At 47.8% G+C, this 16,371-nt stretch overlaps 1 protein-coding gene across 1 annotated transcript in view; it reads left to right on the forward strand.

Moving 5' to 3' along the window:
• mtmr7b (myotubularin related protein 7b) overlaps nt 1–16,371 on the forward strand; it is a 277,663-nt gene that overhangs the window by 178,906 nt on the left and 82,386 nt on the right. Inside the window, exon 10 of the mRNA XM_070869780.1 lies at nt 3,099–3,148. Coding sequence (XP_070725881.1) covers nt 3,099–3,148 — 50 coding nt within the window. The remainder of the gene's footprint in view (nt 1–3,098; nt 3,149–16,371) is intronic.

Consider the following 16,371-nt stretch of genomic DNA (forward strand, 5'->3'; position numbering starts at 1 on the left):
TTGCTGTCTGTGGGACATTGCTGTGTGCATATTGGCTGCCATGTGTGCTTACAAAATAACAGTTACTGCACCTTAAATGTAATCCATGAGTTGTAAAGCATTCTAGTACCACCTGATAAGCTACTATAATAAATGATGAAAAATCGCTACGTGCTGTGTACAAATAAACATTTTCAGGCTATTTAATTGAATATATAAAACAATCAAGATTATCTCCGGCAAAACACCCACAGTCTTATGGTTCTTGAGTTCTGTGGCGCACAGAGCTGCTGCAGTTTGTGGTCCACCCCTGCTCTGCCCGGGGTCGCTACAGCCGACGTTCCGCTACAGCCAGTGTCCTGCAACCACCAAATCTTAAAACTTTTCTGCACATGTGCATTCTGTGCTGACTGGACACTTGTGTGTATGCGCAGCAGCAAATTCCCCCACCCTCACCACCATAGTGCAGTAATGAATTCTACTCTCCAGATATTTATTGATATCTGCATGGGGTGGAAGTATCTATTACTGGTATTGACAAATTACAGGTTTGTTTTAAAAGGTCTTCAGAGGTAGAACAAAGCCTTTACTGGAGGGCCTGGATACCTTTCTCATAAATGTTTAGCTGCCAGTTCAGATCACAACAACAACAACCTGCATTTATATAGAGCCTTTAATGTATTAAAACATCTCAATGTAAAATTGACACTAAGCCAAACAAAGGAGACATTGGGACAGGTGGCCAAAGGCTTGGCCAAAGAGGTAGGTTCTAAGGAGCGTCGGTGGGGCGGAGGAGAGGTTTAGGGAGGGAATTCCAGAGCTTAGGGCATATATGGCTGAAGATATTGCCACCAATGATGGGGCAAACAAAGTGGGTGATGCACCAGAGGCCAGAGTTAGAGGAATGCTGAGTTCTCGGAGGATTGTTGGGCTAGAGCAGGTTAAGGAGATAGGGTGGAGCAAGGCCATGGAGGGATTTGAACATGAGGATGAGAATCGAGGCATTGCTAGATATTAGGAAAGGTGTTCAAAAGCTTGATCAAAGAGGTAGGTTTTAAGGAGTGTCTTATAAGAGGAGAGAGAGATGGAGTGGCAGAGAGTTTTAGGGAGGGAATTCCTACTAATCAACAGTAATAACTCAAAACTTCTCTATTGCTTTCCAGTCTGTCCTTTGCCATTGGTTGAGCATGGGTTGCACTTTACTCTACAGTGCTCTCGTCAGACCACAGCTTGAGAACTATATACAGTTCTAGTCACTAAAGCTTCAAGCTCTGAAACCAGTACAAGAGCCACAGAACTGATCACTAGTATCTAAGGACTGAGTTACAGGGAGAGACTGGAGAAATGCAGATTTTTCAACCTTGAAAGGAGATAATTGAGGAGTGATCTTATTGAGATATAGAGGTGTATGCATGCGTTTAAAGTAAATGGAATTTAAAAAGGTAAATCCTAAACACAACTTCAGTCTAAAACATGACATTAGAGCAAGGGGGCACACATTCCAACTAGTAAACGGCAAACTCAGTACTGATGTCAGGCAGTTACTCTTGATACAGAGTGATCCATGTAACTGACCTGATTGGTGCTGATGGAGAAACCCTTTAGAGACAATTTTACGCAGACTTGGGAATCTCGACAACCTTGCTATGGAGTGGGAGGCATTTCAAGCAGCTGATCAAGTTACACTAATGGAGCAGCCCAATCGAGCTAGAATTGCTGGCAATACATTACCAACAATACCTTAAAAAAAATAATAGGGGTATATTACAAATTTAAAGTTGCATCTGGAGCAGCATTTATGCTGCTAGTAAATGGGAAGTTCATAGTTTTACTAAACCACCTGTAGTATAAGGGATGAAGTCCAATGTATCCACAGAAACTATGCAAGGAAAGCAACCAACAAAATCATCTCAACAAAATTAGCAGGAGTGGCAAGAAGGTGCAAGTCTATAAACCTTGAAGGGTGCACATATTCGGAACAAAAAAAAGCCCATTGACTAATCCATTAGGCCTAGATGCCTCTTATGTACTTTCTGTTTTCAGCTATCAGACTTGGCTCTGTAACACCACTCTCCCCTCTTAGTCATATGGTTGCGGGTTCAAGCCCCACTCGAGACTTGAGCATATAATCTAGGCTGACACTTCAGGATGCAGTACTGAGGGAATGCTATACTGTTGGAGGTGCTGACTTTCTAATGATCCCACTCTGATCACTCAGAATGGTCCCAGTGTGAATGACCGAGATCTCGTCTGGACATAATAGATCCCATGGCACTATTTGAAGAAGTTCTACTAGTGTGAAGTGAATTAAGACATCCTGAGGTCATTAATAAATGTTGGGTTGGATTTTCGGTTCTAGTCATTTCAGGGCGGTAATGGCGGCGGGGCAGTAAGGTTTGTGCTGGGAAATGGTTTGCGTCCTCAGCCACAAAATTTCCTCAGTTGGGTCCTAATTGTGGAATGCTAAGGGAGGAGTTGCACTAGGCCAGCTGTCCAACTGAAAATTCCAAGCTAAAGAGCCAGCTGTTTGTGGTCCCAGATCACACTAAGAGAGGAATGCTTGAAGAAAAAAAAATCAGCACAAAACACACAAAAAACATTTCAAATATCTTGACCAACCCACATTAGGATAAATCGCAAAAATAAAAATAAACAAAACAATCACACTTACCTCATTCATTGCTTACTTCACTCACCACCGCCGGGACTGCTCTAACCGGCTGGTTTTCCAGGTGGGTCTCTCTAAGGAGCAGTACAGGGCACTATATGCTCAGCATCAATTCAAAATCGAAGCGCAATCAAAACTGGTGGCGTTCCACACCGGCTCAACGCTCCCGGGCAGTGCTGCTCATCGCCCACATAAAACCGTCGACTAATTTCCCGGCAGAACACAGTAAGCTGGCTGCCCGCCTGGAAACCATTCCCGCACCTCCGGGGTGCTAACAGGGGCGGCAGGCGACCGAAAATCTAGCCCGCTATATGACTTACAAATAGACTGATCATTCTAGTTCTCCAATCATGATACTAGAGAGTTTACAATATGTGGTCTTGATAGTTTTGCATCATTGTTGCTGATTATATTTTTATAGAACTCTTTTCTCACAATTTGTTTTATGTAGGTTTTGATAGAAAAAGACTGGGTTTCCTTTGGACACAAGTTTAATCACAGGTAAGCTGAATTACCAGTATTTAATTGTATCCCTCATAGCATAGTTATATTCTATTTCTCATACTTGGAAATATTTTATGTATTTTTAAAAAATCAAATGGAATCAGGATTAGAGAAATATAGGTTACCATAGAAGAAATATTAATTAGACCGGTAACTTGAATAGTTGTTATGACAAATTTTGTCTGCATTTTCCTGTATATCATTCCTTAGTGATAGGCAAATGATCTCTTCTAAGGCTTCTACTAGTTGCATCCACACTGTTAGGAGATGTTTGAGTGTGGAATAGATTAAATCATGCAATTTGGTCTCTCTAATCATAGCTTCTGATAGCATAATTGAGTTTGGGAACTAGTTTACTGTGACCTATTCCTACATTTATTCATGTTAAAATACAAGGGCTAGACTTTCCATCAGGTTCGCCCATCTACCGCCCAATTACTGCCCATTTAACCGCTAAGATTTAGTTTAACACCCAAGTCTGTCTGAAGTTAGTCAATATCCTATTCACCTATTTGCCTTCAGAGCTTTGCACCTTCAGTAAATTTAATAATACTGTTATGGACACCCTGTTCTACGTCATTCACAAATATTGTAAATATCAGGGATCCCAGAACAGATCCCCGTGGAATATCACTAGTTTGTTTTTCCCAGGCAGCACACTTTCAATTTATTGCCACTCCCTATCCTCTGTTGCCAAGGCTGTTGTCAAACCTTCGCGAAGACTTGCCAACTATTTTGTGAGCTTTCATACTAGCCTCAAATGAAGATCTTTGTCAAATACCTTTTTAAAATTCAAGTAAATTACTTCTAATGAATTATCCTTTTCCAGTAGGTTTGTAAAGCATGACCAAAAAGGCATTGGTCTTTTATATATCTTTATCTACACTTGCACTTTCAGGGAATTATTTATTTAAATCTCTAGATCTTTCTGTTCATTCTCCCCTTCAGTATCTTTCCATTGAGTGTATGCTCCTATTAAAACAGCAACTACAATACTGTAACCCTGACACGTGATTGGTAACATTTGCACTACAGAAATGTCATTCAATGATCATATTCAAAAACAAAAGACCTAATCACCATCCCCCAACCTTCAACGCCAGCACTGTCAACATGTCCCCCATCATCAACATCCTGGGGTCATGATCGAACAGAAACTTAACGGAAGAACCTTGTCAATTTTGTGGCTGCAAGAACGGGACAGAGGCTGGGTACTCTGGAATGAATGTCTCACCTTGATGCCATCCAGGACAAAGCAGTCCACCCGATTGGCACCCTTACTACTGAAGTGAATGTACAACCCCTACCACTGGCGCACTGTGCCCTCATTGTGTGCCAGTTACAGGATGCATTGCAGCAAATTTCAAAGCTGAAATAATCACGAAGTTGCTTTGTTGAACTGAAAGCTTGACGTAAATTTCTAAGTTGGAACAAACTAAAAATCCAGTGAAATTTAAAAAAGCATAAAATTACTTGCGTGTAGAAAAATACAACTAAAAGTATTTATATTTAATAAAGGACAGTCTCCTGAAATTGAAAAAAAAAAGACTATTCTGAGAAAATGTAAAAAATAGTTAAGCCTGCCAATTTTCATTTTCCTTCCTGGCATGAATCTTGGATGTAGTTGGTCACTATCTTTATACTGGGTCACCGAGTGCTGTCTTTATCCAGTGAGCCATCAAGGTAAAGCTGAAATAAATCCTTTCACTTGAAGTTCCTGCAATGTTAGAAGTGGAAAAGAATTGGATCAATTAAGTGTGCATTTTCTGGCAAATCAAGGGAAACAATTAATCGATCCTGGAAATAATGGCCCGGATTTCCGGATCCTGTGCATAGATGGCCGTAAGTGCTCCTGAAGTTCCAGGTTTCTGCATGCGATGCGGATGCACGAAAACCCGAACTTGCGATCTGTCAAGTTTCATAGAAACATAGAAAATAGGTGCAGGAGCAGGCCATTCAGCCCTTCGAGCCTGCACCGCCATCCATTATGATCATGGTTGATCACTCAACCTCAGTACCCCACCCCAGCTTTCTCTCCATATCCCTTGATTCCTTAAGCCGTAAGGGCCACATCTAACTCTCTTTTGAATATGTCCAACAAACTGGACTCAACAACTTTCTATGCCAGAGAATTCCACAGGTTTACAACTCTCTGGGTGAAAAAGTTTCTCCTCATCTCGGTCTTAAATGGCTTACCCCTGATCCTTAGACTGTGACCCCTGGTTCTGGACTTCCCCAACATTGGGAACATTCTTCCTGCATCTAGTCGAGAGAGAGAGAGAAGGCGAGAGAGAGAGAGAGAGAGAGAGAAGGCGAGAGAGAGAGAGAGATTTGAAAGTACCTGAGTAATGTTCTAGAATATAAAGCTTTATTTAATCAATCCTGTCTTTCTAGTTTTTCCCTACTCCAGTGCAAGAATGTGAAAGTCTTTTCACATTGTTGCTACAAGTTTGACCAGAGAAAATTATCCCCATTGTTAGTTTGTTTTAGGAAAGGTACCACCAGAACAATGTCGGAAACAGTGGAAATCATTTACAGGTATACCTTCACTGCTTAGCCGGTAAATTGACGGAGTGGATCACTGCCTGATCTTCCTTTCTGTCAGTTTAGCACCCACACAGTGAAAGTGAAAGCTCCCCCAGCGTGCTGGATTTAGATGAAATCAAAGGATATTTTGTTGTTATATTTGACCTGGCCCCACCTGCTATTCCTGACGTGACTCCCACTGTCACACCAAACCTGGCTCCTGCTGAATCTACCATGCAGTAGATTCTGTACTCATCATCATAGGCAGTCCCTCGGAATCGAGGAGGACTTGCTTCCACTCCCAAAGTGAATCCTTTGATGGCTGAACAGTCCGATACGAGAGCCACAGACCCTGTTACAGGTGGGACAGACATTCGTCGAGGGAAGGGGTTGGTAGGTCTGGTTTGCCGCGCGCTCCTTCCGCTGCCTGCGCCTGACCTCTTCATGCTCCTTGCGTCGAGCCTCAAAGAGCTCAACGCCCTCCCGGATGGATTTTCTCCACCGCAGGCGGTCTTCGGCCAGAGTCTCCCAGGTGTCAGTGGTGATGTCACACTTTACCAGGGAGACTTTGAGGGTGTCCTTATAACGTTTCCACTGTCCTCCTTTGGCTCGTTTACCATGAAGGAGCTCCGCATAAGGCATTTGCTTAGGGAGTCTCGTACCTGGCATGTGTACTATGTGGCCTGCCCAGCGAAGCTGATCGAATGTGGTCAGTGCTTCAATACTAAGGATGTTAGCCTGGTCGAGGCCACTGCTGTTGGCCTCCCAGGAGATTTGCAAGATCTTGCAGAGACATCGTTGGTGATATATCTCCAGCAACTTGAGGTGTCTTCTGTACATCGACCATGCCTCAGACCCATACAGGAGGGCGGGTATTATGACAGCCCTGTAGACCATGAGTTTGGTGGTAAATTTGAGGGCCTGGTCTTCAAACACTCTTTTCCACAGGCGGCTGAAGGGTGTGCTGGCGCACTGGAGGCGATGCTGAATCTCCGCATCAATGTCTGCCTTTGTTGATAAGAGGCTCCCGAGATATGGGAAATGGTCCACGTTGTCCAAGGCCGTGCCGTGTGTGGTGTCCCTGCACCTTACTACAAACTCACACGAGGCATAGATATATCAGACATGGTCACTCTGCATTTCTAGGGTACAGGTACAGTGTACATGAGTTACAGTTACATGACTATGTCATTGCAAGATGGTTAAATATATGACATCACCTCCCCCCCTTAAGTTTTTTTGTTTCAGAGGTTAAGTCTGTCAGGTGGTCGACGCTCTCTCATGGAGCGCCACAGTTGTGGCTCTGGTGGCTGAGCCTTGGCACGCATCTCTGTCACTTGAGGTGATTCCGGCCTGTCCGGGCTGGCCGCAGGGACTGTGCATGCTGAGGGCTGTCTTTGTTGCTCGTCCGCTGGCAGTGGTGTGGGTGCCATCTCATGTTCTTCTTCAGGTTCCTCCGTGTCAATGCTGAACCTTTTCTTTACTTGATCCAAGTGTTTGCAACATATCTGCCCATTGTTTACCACCATGACTCTATTTCCTTCTTTGCCAATTACTGTGCCCTCAAGCCACTTGGGTCCCAAAGCATGGTTAAGAACAAATACCTGGTCATCTATTTCTATACACCTCCCCCTTGAGTTTCGGTCATGGAGCTCGGTTTGGGGCTGGCGCTTGCCCTCAACAATGTCTGCCAGGGCTGAGTGAATAAGGGACAGCCGTGTCTTGAGCGTGCGTTTCATGAGGAGTTCCGCTGGCGGGACTCCCGTGAGCGAGTGCGGGCGAGACCTGTAGGCCAGCAGGAGGCGCGATAGGCGGTACTGAAGGGAGGGTCTTTGGATGCATAGCATGCCCTTATTTATGACTTGGACCGCCCGTTCCGCCTGGCCATTGGAGGCCGGCTTGAACGGCGCTGTCCGGACGTGCTTGATACCATTGTCCGACATGAACTCCTGGAATTCATGGCTGGTGAAACATGGGCCATTGTCGCTGACCAGGATGTCCGGCAATCCATGGGTCGCGAAAACCATACGCAGACTCTCCACGGTGATGGATGTCGTGCACGAGTTCAATATGATGCACTCGATCCACTTCGAGTATGCATCGACAATGATCAGGAACATTTTCCCCATGAACGGGCCCGCATAGTCTACGTGAATATGTGACCATGGTCTGGTGGGCCAGGGCCACGGGCTGAGTGGGGCCTCCCTGGGAGCATTGCCCAGCTGGACACATGTCGTGCACCTGCGAACCCAGTGTTTCAGGTCTGAGTCAATCCCCGGCCACCATACATGTGACTGGGCATTGGCCTTCATTAACACGATGCCAGGGTGCTCGCTGTAGAATTCCCTGATGAACGCTTCCCTTCCTTTCTGGGGCACAACTACCCGGCTGCCCCATAGCAGGCAGTCAGCTTGGATGGAGAGCTCATCCATCCATCTCTGAAATGGTCTGACTTCCTTGGGGCACGCCCTGTGTGCGAGCGCCCAATCCCCAGTTAGGACACATTTCTTTATCATGGATAGGAGGGGGTCTCTGTTGGTCCAGAGTTTGATCTGTCGGGCTGTGATGGGGGAGCCCGCAGTGTCAAAAGCCTCAACGGCCATGACCATCTCGACGCTCTACTCCAACGCCCCCTTGGTGGTGGCCAGTGGAAGCCTGCTGAGCGCGTCAGCGCAATTTTTGGTGCCTGGCCGGTGCTGTATGGTGTAGTCATACGCAGCCAGCATGAGGGCCCAGCGCTGTATGTGAGCTGACGCATTGGCGTTGACAGCTTTGCTGTCGGACAACAAGGATGTTAACGGCTTGTGGTCCGTCTCTAGCTTGAACTGTCTACCAAAAAGGTACTGGTGCATCTTTTTCACACTGTAAACACAAGCGAGTGCTTCCTTCTCGACCATGCCGTATCCACACTCTGCTTGGGAGAGCCACCGGTTAAAGTCGGCCGTCATCGTTACCCCGCTGCAACACACACCCAACCCCGTAGGATGACGCATCGCATGTTAAAACCAGTTTTTTACAGGGGTCATGCAAAGTCAACAATTTGTTGGAACACAGCAGGTTCCTCGCCTTATTGAAAGCCCGTTCTTGACAGTCCCCCCAAAACCATTCACAATCTTTACGTAGGAGCATGTGTAACGGCTCCAACAATGTGCTTAAGTTCAGTAGAAAGTTCCCCAGAAGTCCCAGGAATGATCGTAACTCCGACGTGTTGCCGGGCCTGGGCGCCCGGCAGATCGCCTCCGTTTTTGATTCAGTGGGCCGGATCCCGTCTGCGGCAACCCTCCTGCCCAAAAACTCAACCTCTGGGGCCAAAAACACGCACTTAGCCGTTTTCAGCTGCAAGCCGACCCGATCCAATCTGCGTAGAACCTCCTCCAGGTTGTGGAGGTGTTCTTCGGTGTCTCGACCCGTTATTAGAATGCCGTCTTGGAATACGATCATTCCAGGAAAGGATTTGAGCAAGCTTTCCATGTTTCTCTGAAAGATGGCTGCTGCCGAACGAATGCCAAACGGACACCTGTTGTAGATAAATAATCCCTTGTGTGTCGTGATGGTGGTCAGAAGCTTGGATTCTTCAGCCAGTTCCTGAGTCATGTAGGCTGAAGTGAGGTCCAACTTCGTGAACAGCTTGCCACCTGCCAGCGTGGCAAAAAGGTCCTCCGCTTTCAGGAGCGGGTATTAGTCTTGCAGCGATACTCGGTTGATGGTGGCTTTGTAGTCGCCACAAATCCTAACCGAGCCATCTGCTTTAAGGACAGGAACGATGGGACTTGCCCAGTCGCTGAATTCAACGGCCGAAATTATGCCCTCTCTGAGCAGCCTGTCCAGTTCACATTCAATTTTTTCATGCATCACATACGGCACCGCTCTGGCTTTGTGGTGCACTGGTCTGGCGTCCGGAGTGATGCGTATCACTACTTTATTGCCCTTGAACGTTCCAACACCAGGTTGAAACAGTGACCCGAATTTTTGCAGGACCTGTGAGCATGAACTTCGCTCCACGGATGAAATGACGTGCACATCTCCCCATTTCCAATTCACCTCAGCTAGCCAACTCCTCCCCAAAAGCGCGGGGCCATTTCCCGGAACAATCCAGAGTGGCAGCCGGTTCTGTGATCCATTATGTGTTACCACCAAGTTTGCACTGCCCAGCACTGGGATGATTTCTTTGGTGTACGTCTGTAGCTGCGTGTCAATGCGTTCCAATTTGGGCCTGCTAGCTCTGTGTGGCCATAGTCTCTCAAATTGTTGGGCGCTCATGAGTGACTGGCTAGCTCCTGTATCCAGCTCCATGTGCACCGGGATGCCATTCAGTAAGACTTTCATCATCATGGGTGGCATTTTAGTGTATGAGCTGTGGACGTCAGCCACATGAACCCGCTGAACTTCAGCATTTATGGCTTTACCCCAGGCCTCATCCTGCATTGCAGACCCCTCGTCTGGTTCCTCTGACTCGCAGATTAGCCTCGCGACTGCCTTTTTGCACATCCTGGCCAAGTGTCCACTGACATTACAAATCCTACAGGTATATTGCTGGAACCTGCAGCTTCTCGCAGTGTGTCTACTCCCGCATCTCCAGCATGAGCTGAGATTGAGATTGCTGTTAACAAAAGGACTATTACCAGGCATTCCTCTCTGATTGCCCATTTGGCTATTCCTAAGCACTCTGATGGTGGGTGTTAATGATCCCATCGCGGGACGCATTGTTCCTTGAGATGGCGTGAATTGCCAATCCCCTTTCCATTGTCCTTGTTGCAGGCCCACCCTAGAGCCTGTTGCTGCCTGGGCGTTTTCAAAATGCCCTTGCCTACCTGCGGGGTCCCGAGCTGCATTCACTATGTTAACTCCCTGGTCCGTCGCCACGTTTGGACCAGGGCTGCGCGCTTAAATTAGCTTGGTCTCCTCTTCCCCTGTCACAAAGGTCTGATCTATCAACGCCGCCCCTTCTAAAGTCAAGTCCTTAGTCTTTATGAGCTTCCTGAAAATGCCGGCATGATTAATGCCCTCCATGAAAAAGTCCCTTAACATTTCCCCCCTGCAGGCATCGGAGAACTTACAGAGACTGGCCAAGCACCGCAGTTCCGCCACGAAGTCCGAGACGTTTTGTCCCTCCTGACGCCGATGAGAGTAGAACTGGTGCCAGGCCATGTGTACGTTACTCGCTGGCTTGAGATGCTCACTGATCAGCTGGCTGAGCTCCTCGAAGGACTTGTCCGCCGTTTTTTGGGGTGCGAGCAAGTCTTTCATCAGCGCATACGTCTGTGGTCTGTAGCTGGTAAGTAGATGCGCCCTCCGCTTGTCAGCTGCTGTCGCTTCTAGCCAGTCATTCGTGACAAAGCTCTGCTGGAGTCTTTCCATGAAGTCGTCCCAGTCCTCACCCACACAGTAACGTTCCTCTGTGCCACCGGTAGCCATCCTCGTGGTTCGGTGATTCCAGTTTCTCGTCGCCAAATGTAGTGTCCCTGCACCGTACTACAAACTCACACGAGGCATGTTCTGCAGACACAGTCACTACGTGACCTTAACCTTTATTCCCAGGACCAAGGAATGCTGACCCTGGGTGGGACCTCCCCTTTTATACCTGGAAACCCAGGTGAGGAGTGTCTCCCACAAGTTCACCCCCTGTGGTCAGGGTGTGCATTTCTAGGGTATAACTACAGTGTACAGGAGTTGCATGAAGGTTACAGATACATGAAGATTACCGTTGCATGATGGTTACATACATGACAGCCACTGCAGACATTGTGAACATTTCTCAGCTCTCCACCCATCGCTCCATCCGTCAAGTTACAGATGCTCTCTATAAGAGAAAGGGTGTATACTTTTCTTTCCCGATGAGCAGGTAGAAGCAGATGGAGCGGCAGACTGGATTTGTGTGCATTGCGGGCTTCCTCAGCGTTCAAGGCACCATAGACTGCTCCCACGTAACATTGAGGGCGCCACAAAACAATCCTGAGTTGTTCATATTTCAAAAGGGATTTCACTCCCTCAGTGTCCAGCTGGTGTACGACCACCACCGCAAGATCTTGGCAGTTGATGCCCAGTATCCTGGCAGCAGCCACGCTGCCTTCATCCTGCACCAGACCAGTGTGCCCAACGTGTTTTCTGGTCCAAACCAAAATTGCGAGTGGCTGCTTGGTGACAAGGGCTACCCACTGTGCACGTGGCTGCTGACTCCCTTTCGCAACCCCAGGACTGCTGCGCAGCAAGCCTACAATGACTATCATTCAGCCACCAGGTGCATCATTGAGCAGTGCATCGGGATCCTTATACAGGGGTTCCGTTGCTTGGACTGATCTGGTGGAGTGCTGCAGTACTCGCCTGAGCGGTTCTCCCTATTCGTGGTTGTCTGCTGCATGCTTCACAACCTGACAATCATGAGGGCACAACCATTGGAGGATGAGCTACCCGAGGAGGTGGCGCAGGAGGAGGAGGAGCAGGAGGATGCGGGTTGCTGGCCACACAGGAGGCGTTGTCTCCATCCAAACCTGCAAGGGAAGTCCTAAACCGTCTCATTGGTGCTCGTTTCTGATGAGTTAACGGCCACTTCACCCTTCATCTTTGCATCTCCATGTCCATCCCACTTATGATTGGAGAAAGAGTCAGACTGAACACTGTGAGCTCAAAGTAAAATGTGACCTTAGTCTTTTATTGCAGGTCTCCAGAGTGCCTCTCCAATCTGTGAAGCCTCCTTAAATACCTGTGCTCCCAAGGGATTATGGGATCCCTTGGGACTCCAGGGGATGAGCCCTCTGGTTGCTGTACAGAGTAAATACAAGTATACAAATATAACAACACTTCCCCCCCAAAGTCAATAGTGTAACTATTTACAATGTGGGTCGATCTGGGGCCCTTCTTGCCCTGGTTGATCGTCTCGGTGTGAAAGCTGGTATTGTTGAATCATTTCTTGAGCCCTCGCTGGGCTGCTGTGCAGCTGGCCTTGCTGGGCTGCCTGGTGTGTTGGGCCCTCCTGGGCTGTTGTGGATAATGGGTTCTGCTTCGTGGTCAACCGTGGTGCTGGTTGCCACTGTTGTGTATGTTGGGGGATCAAAAAAGGTAGGGTCCAAGGTGGGTTGCTCAGGATAGTCCGTGAATCTGAGTTTGATTTGGTGCAAGTGTTTCCGGTGAATGAGTCCGTTTGAAAGTTTGACCCGAAACACCCTGCTTCCCTCTTTGGCCACAACAGTGCCGGGAAGCCACTTGGAACCTTGTCCATAATTCAATACAAATTAAGCATCATTGATTTCAATCTCGCGTGACACATTTGTGCTATCATGGTATGCAATTTGTTAAAGCCGCCTTCCCTCTACCTGTTCATGTAGATCAGGGTGAACCTACGAGAGAGCCTTGTCTTAAGTGCTCTTTTCATGAGCAGTTCAGCAGTTAGGATCTCTGTGAGCGAGTGGGGTCTCGTGCGGTAGCTAAGCAGGACTCGGGATAGGCGAATCTGCAGTGAGCCTTCAGTTACTCTCTTCAAGCCTTGCTTGATGCTTTGCACTGCTCTCTCTGCCTGACCATTGGACGCTGGTTTAAACGGGGCAGATGTGACATGTTTGATCCTGTTATGGGTCATGAATTCTTTGAACTCAGCACTGGTAAAACATGGCCCGTTGTCACTCACCAGGACATCGGGTAAGCCGTGAGTGACAAACATGGCCTGCAGGCTTTCAGTAGTGGCAGCGGACATGCTAGCCGACATTATCTCACATTCAATCCACTTGAAATACGCATCTACAACCACAAGGAACATTTTACCTAACAACGGGCCTGCATAGTCGACGTGTACCCTAGACCATGGTTTGAAGGGCCAAGACCATAAACTTAGCCGCACCTCCCTGGGTACATTGTTTACCTGCGAGCATGTATTACATCTGTGAACGCAGGACTCTTAAGTCCGCATCGATACCGGGCCACCACACATGGGATCTGGCTATCGCTTTCATCATTACGATGCCTGGGTGGGTGCAGTGGAGGTCATTGATGAAGGTGTATTTGCCCTTCTTGGGGACCACTATTCGATTGCCCCACAGAAGGCATTCTGCTTGCATAGACATTTCATCTTTGCGCCGCTGGAACAGTTTTATCTCTTCCTGCATTTCCACTGAAACACTGGACCAGCTCCCGTGAAGCACACAGCTTTTGACTAGAGATAATGAGGGGTCCTGGCTTGTCCAGGTTTTGATCTGCCGGGCAGTGACGGGTGATTGCTCACTCTCAAATGCTTCCATAACCATGGCTAGATCTGCAGGCTGTGCCATTTCCACCCCCGTGGTGGACAATGGTAGCCTTCTGAGAGAATCGACGCATTTTTCTGTGCCTGGCCTGTGGCGGATGGCATAGTTATATGCGGACAATGTGAGTGCCCATCTCTGGATGCGGGCCGATGCGTTGGTATTTATCCCTTTACTCTCGGAAAACAGGGATATAAGTGGCTTATGGTCAATTTCCAATTCGAATTTTAGCCCAAACAGGTATTGATGCATTTTTTTTACCCCATAGACACACGCTTCTTTTTCAATCATGCTGTAGGCTCTCTCAGTCTTAGACAGACTCCTGGATGCATAAGCAACCGGTTGAAGTTTCCCGAGATCTTTAGCTTGTTGCAATACACACCCGACGCCATATGATGACGCATCACATGCTGGTACCAAACGCTTACATGGATCATACAACACAAGCACTTTGTTTGAGCATAACAATTTTCTCACTTTTACAAAGGCATTTTCTTGGCTTTTCCCCCAAATCCATTCATCCCCTTTTCGTAGTAAGACATTTCTTTGGTTCTAACAGTGTGCTGAGACCCAGTAAGAAGTTACCAAAGTAGTTCAGGAGTCCCAGAAACGACTGCAGCTCCGTCACGTTCTGTGGCCTCGGTGTGTTCTCGGTTGCCTCCGTCTTCGCGTTGGTGGGCCTGATGCCGTCCATCGCAATTCTCCTTCCCAGGAACTCCACTTCAGGCGCCAGGAAAACGCACTTCAAGCATTTTAACCTGAGCCCCACGCGGTTGAGTCGACTAAGAACCTCCTCCAAGTTCTGCAGATGCTCGACTGTGTTCCGACCTGTGACCAAGATGTCGTCCTGGAAGACCACGGTATGGGGGACCGAATTCAGTAAACTTTCCATGTTTCTCTGGAATATCGCCGCCGCTGATCCAAACAGGCATCTGTTATAAACAAAAAGACCTTTGTGCGTGTTGATGCTGGTGAGGCCCTTCGATGATTCCTCCAGTTCCTGCGTCATGTAGGCTGAAGTCAGATCCAGCTTCGTGAACGTCTTTCCTCCCGCCAGCGTTGCAAAGAGGTCATCAGCCTTTGGTAGTCGATATCGGTCCTGTAGGGAGAAATGATTGATAGTTACTTTGTAATCACCACAGATTCTGACTGTGCCGTCTCCCTTGAGGACTGGGACGATAGGACTGGCCCACTTGTTGAACTCGATCGGTGAAATGATGCCCTCTCTTTGCAGTCGGTCTAGCTCGATCTCTACCTTTTCTCTCATCATGTACGGTACTGCTCTCGCCTTGTGATGGATGGGTCGCGCCCCCGGAATTAGATGGATCTGCACATTTGCTCCTTGTAATTTCCCGATGCCTGGTTCGAACAGCGAAGGAAATTTGTTTAAGACCTGGGCACACGAAGTGTCGTCAGCGGACGATAGCGCCCGGATGTCGTTCCAGTTCCAGTGTATCTTTCCCAGCCAGCTCCTGCCAAGCAGTGTGGGACCATCACATGGTACCACCCAGAGTAGTAGCTTGTGCACCGCTCCATCGTAGGAGACCTTTACAGTAGCACTGCCGATTACAGGAATCAGTTCTTTAGTGTAAGTTCTTAGTTTCGTGCGAACTGGAGTTAAGACTGGTCTTGAGGCTTTGTTGCACCACAATGTTTTGAAAGTCTTTTTGCATGGACTGGCTCGCGCCCGTGTCCAGCTCCATTGACACCGGGAGTCCATTTAGTTCAACATTCAGCATTATCGGGGGACAATTCATGGTGAATGTGTGCACCCCATGTACCTCTGCCTCCTCGGTCTGAGGCTCTGGTTTGTCGTGATCCTCCGTGGATCTGGCCTCCTCTGCAACATGGTGGTCTGCAGGTTTAACAGGCTTTGCAGCTCACCTGCAGACTCCGCCCTTGCAAACGTAGCCTTTATATCGGCATGAATGGAAATGATGATCACCCCCGCAGTGCCAACAAGGTGTTAATGGCCTTGCATTCATCACTCTTGATGGTGGACTCTTGAGACATCTGCGGATGTGTAGCTGCAGGTATGTGTGACCTGTTCTGTATGTTACGATTCGAAAACAACATCACTTTGTTCACAGTACTTGTAGCAGCACTTATGTGCTGAGGCATTTGCTTCATATTGTCACTGGTGGCAATGAACGCCTGGGCTATCGCTATGGCCTTACTCAAGGTTGAGGTCTCTACAATCAAAAGTTTGCAAAGTATGGTTTCGTGGCCAATGCCAAGTATGAAAAAGTCTCTGAGCATGTGCTCCAAATGTCCTTCAAATTCGCAATGTCCTGCAAGGCATCTTAGCTCGGTGACATAACTCGCCACTTCCTGGCCTTCAGACCTTTTTTAGGTGTAGAACCAGTACCTCACCATCAGAATGCTTTCCTTCGGTTTCAAATACTCTCGGACCAGTGTGCAGAAATCGTCGTACGATTTCTCCATGGGTTTCACTGGAGTCTT

The sequence above is a fragment of the Pristiophorus japonicus genome, chromosome 2 (assembly GCF_044704955.1).
Source record: "Pristiophorus japonicus isolate sPriJap1 chromosome 2, sPriJap1.hap1, whole genome shotgun sequence".
Lineage (NCBI taxonomy): Eukaryota > Metazoa > Chordata > Chondrichthyes > Pristiophoridae > Pristiophorus > Pristiophorus japonicus.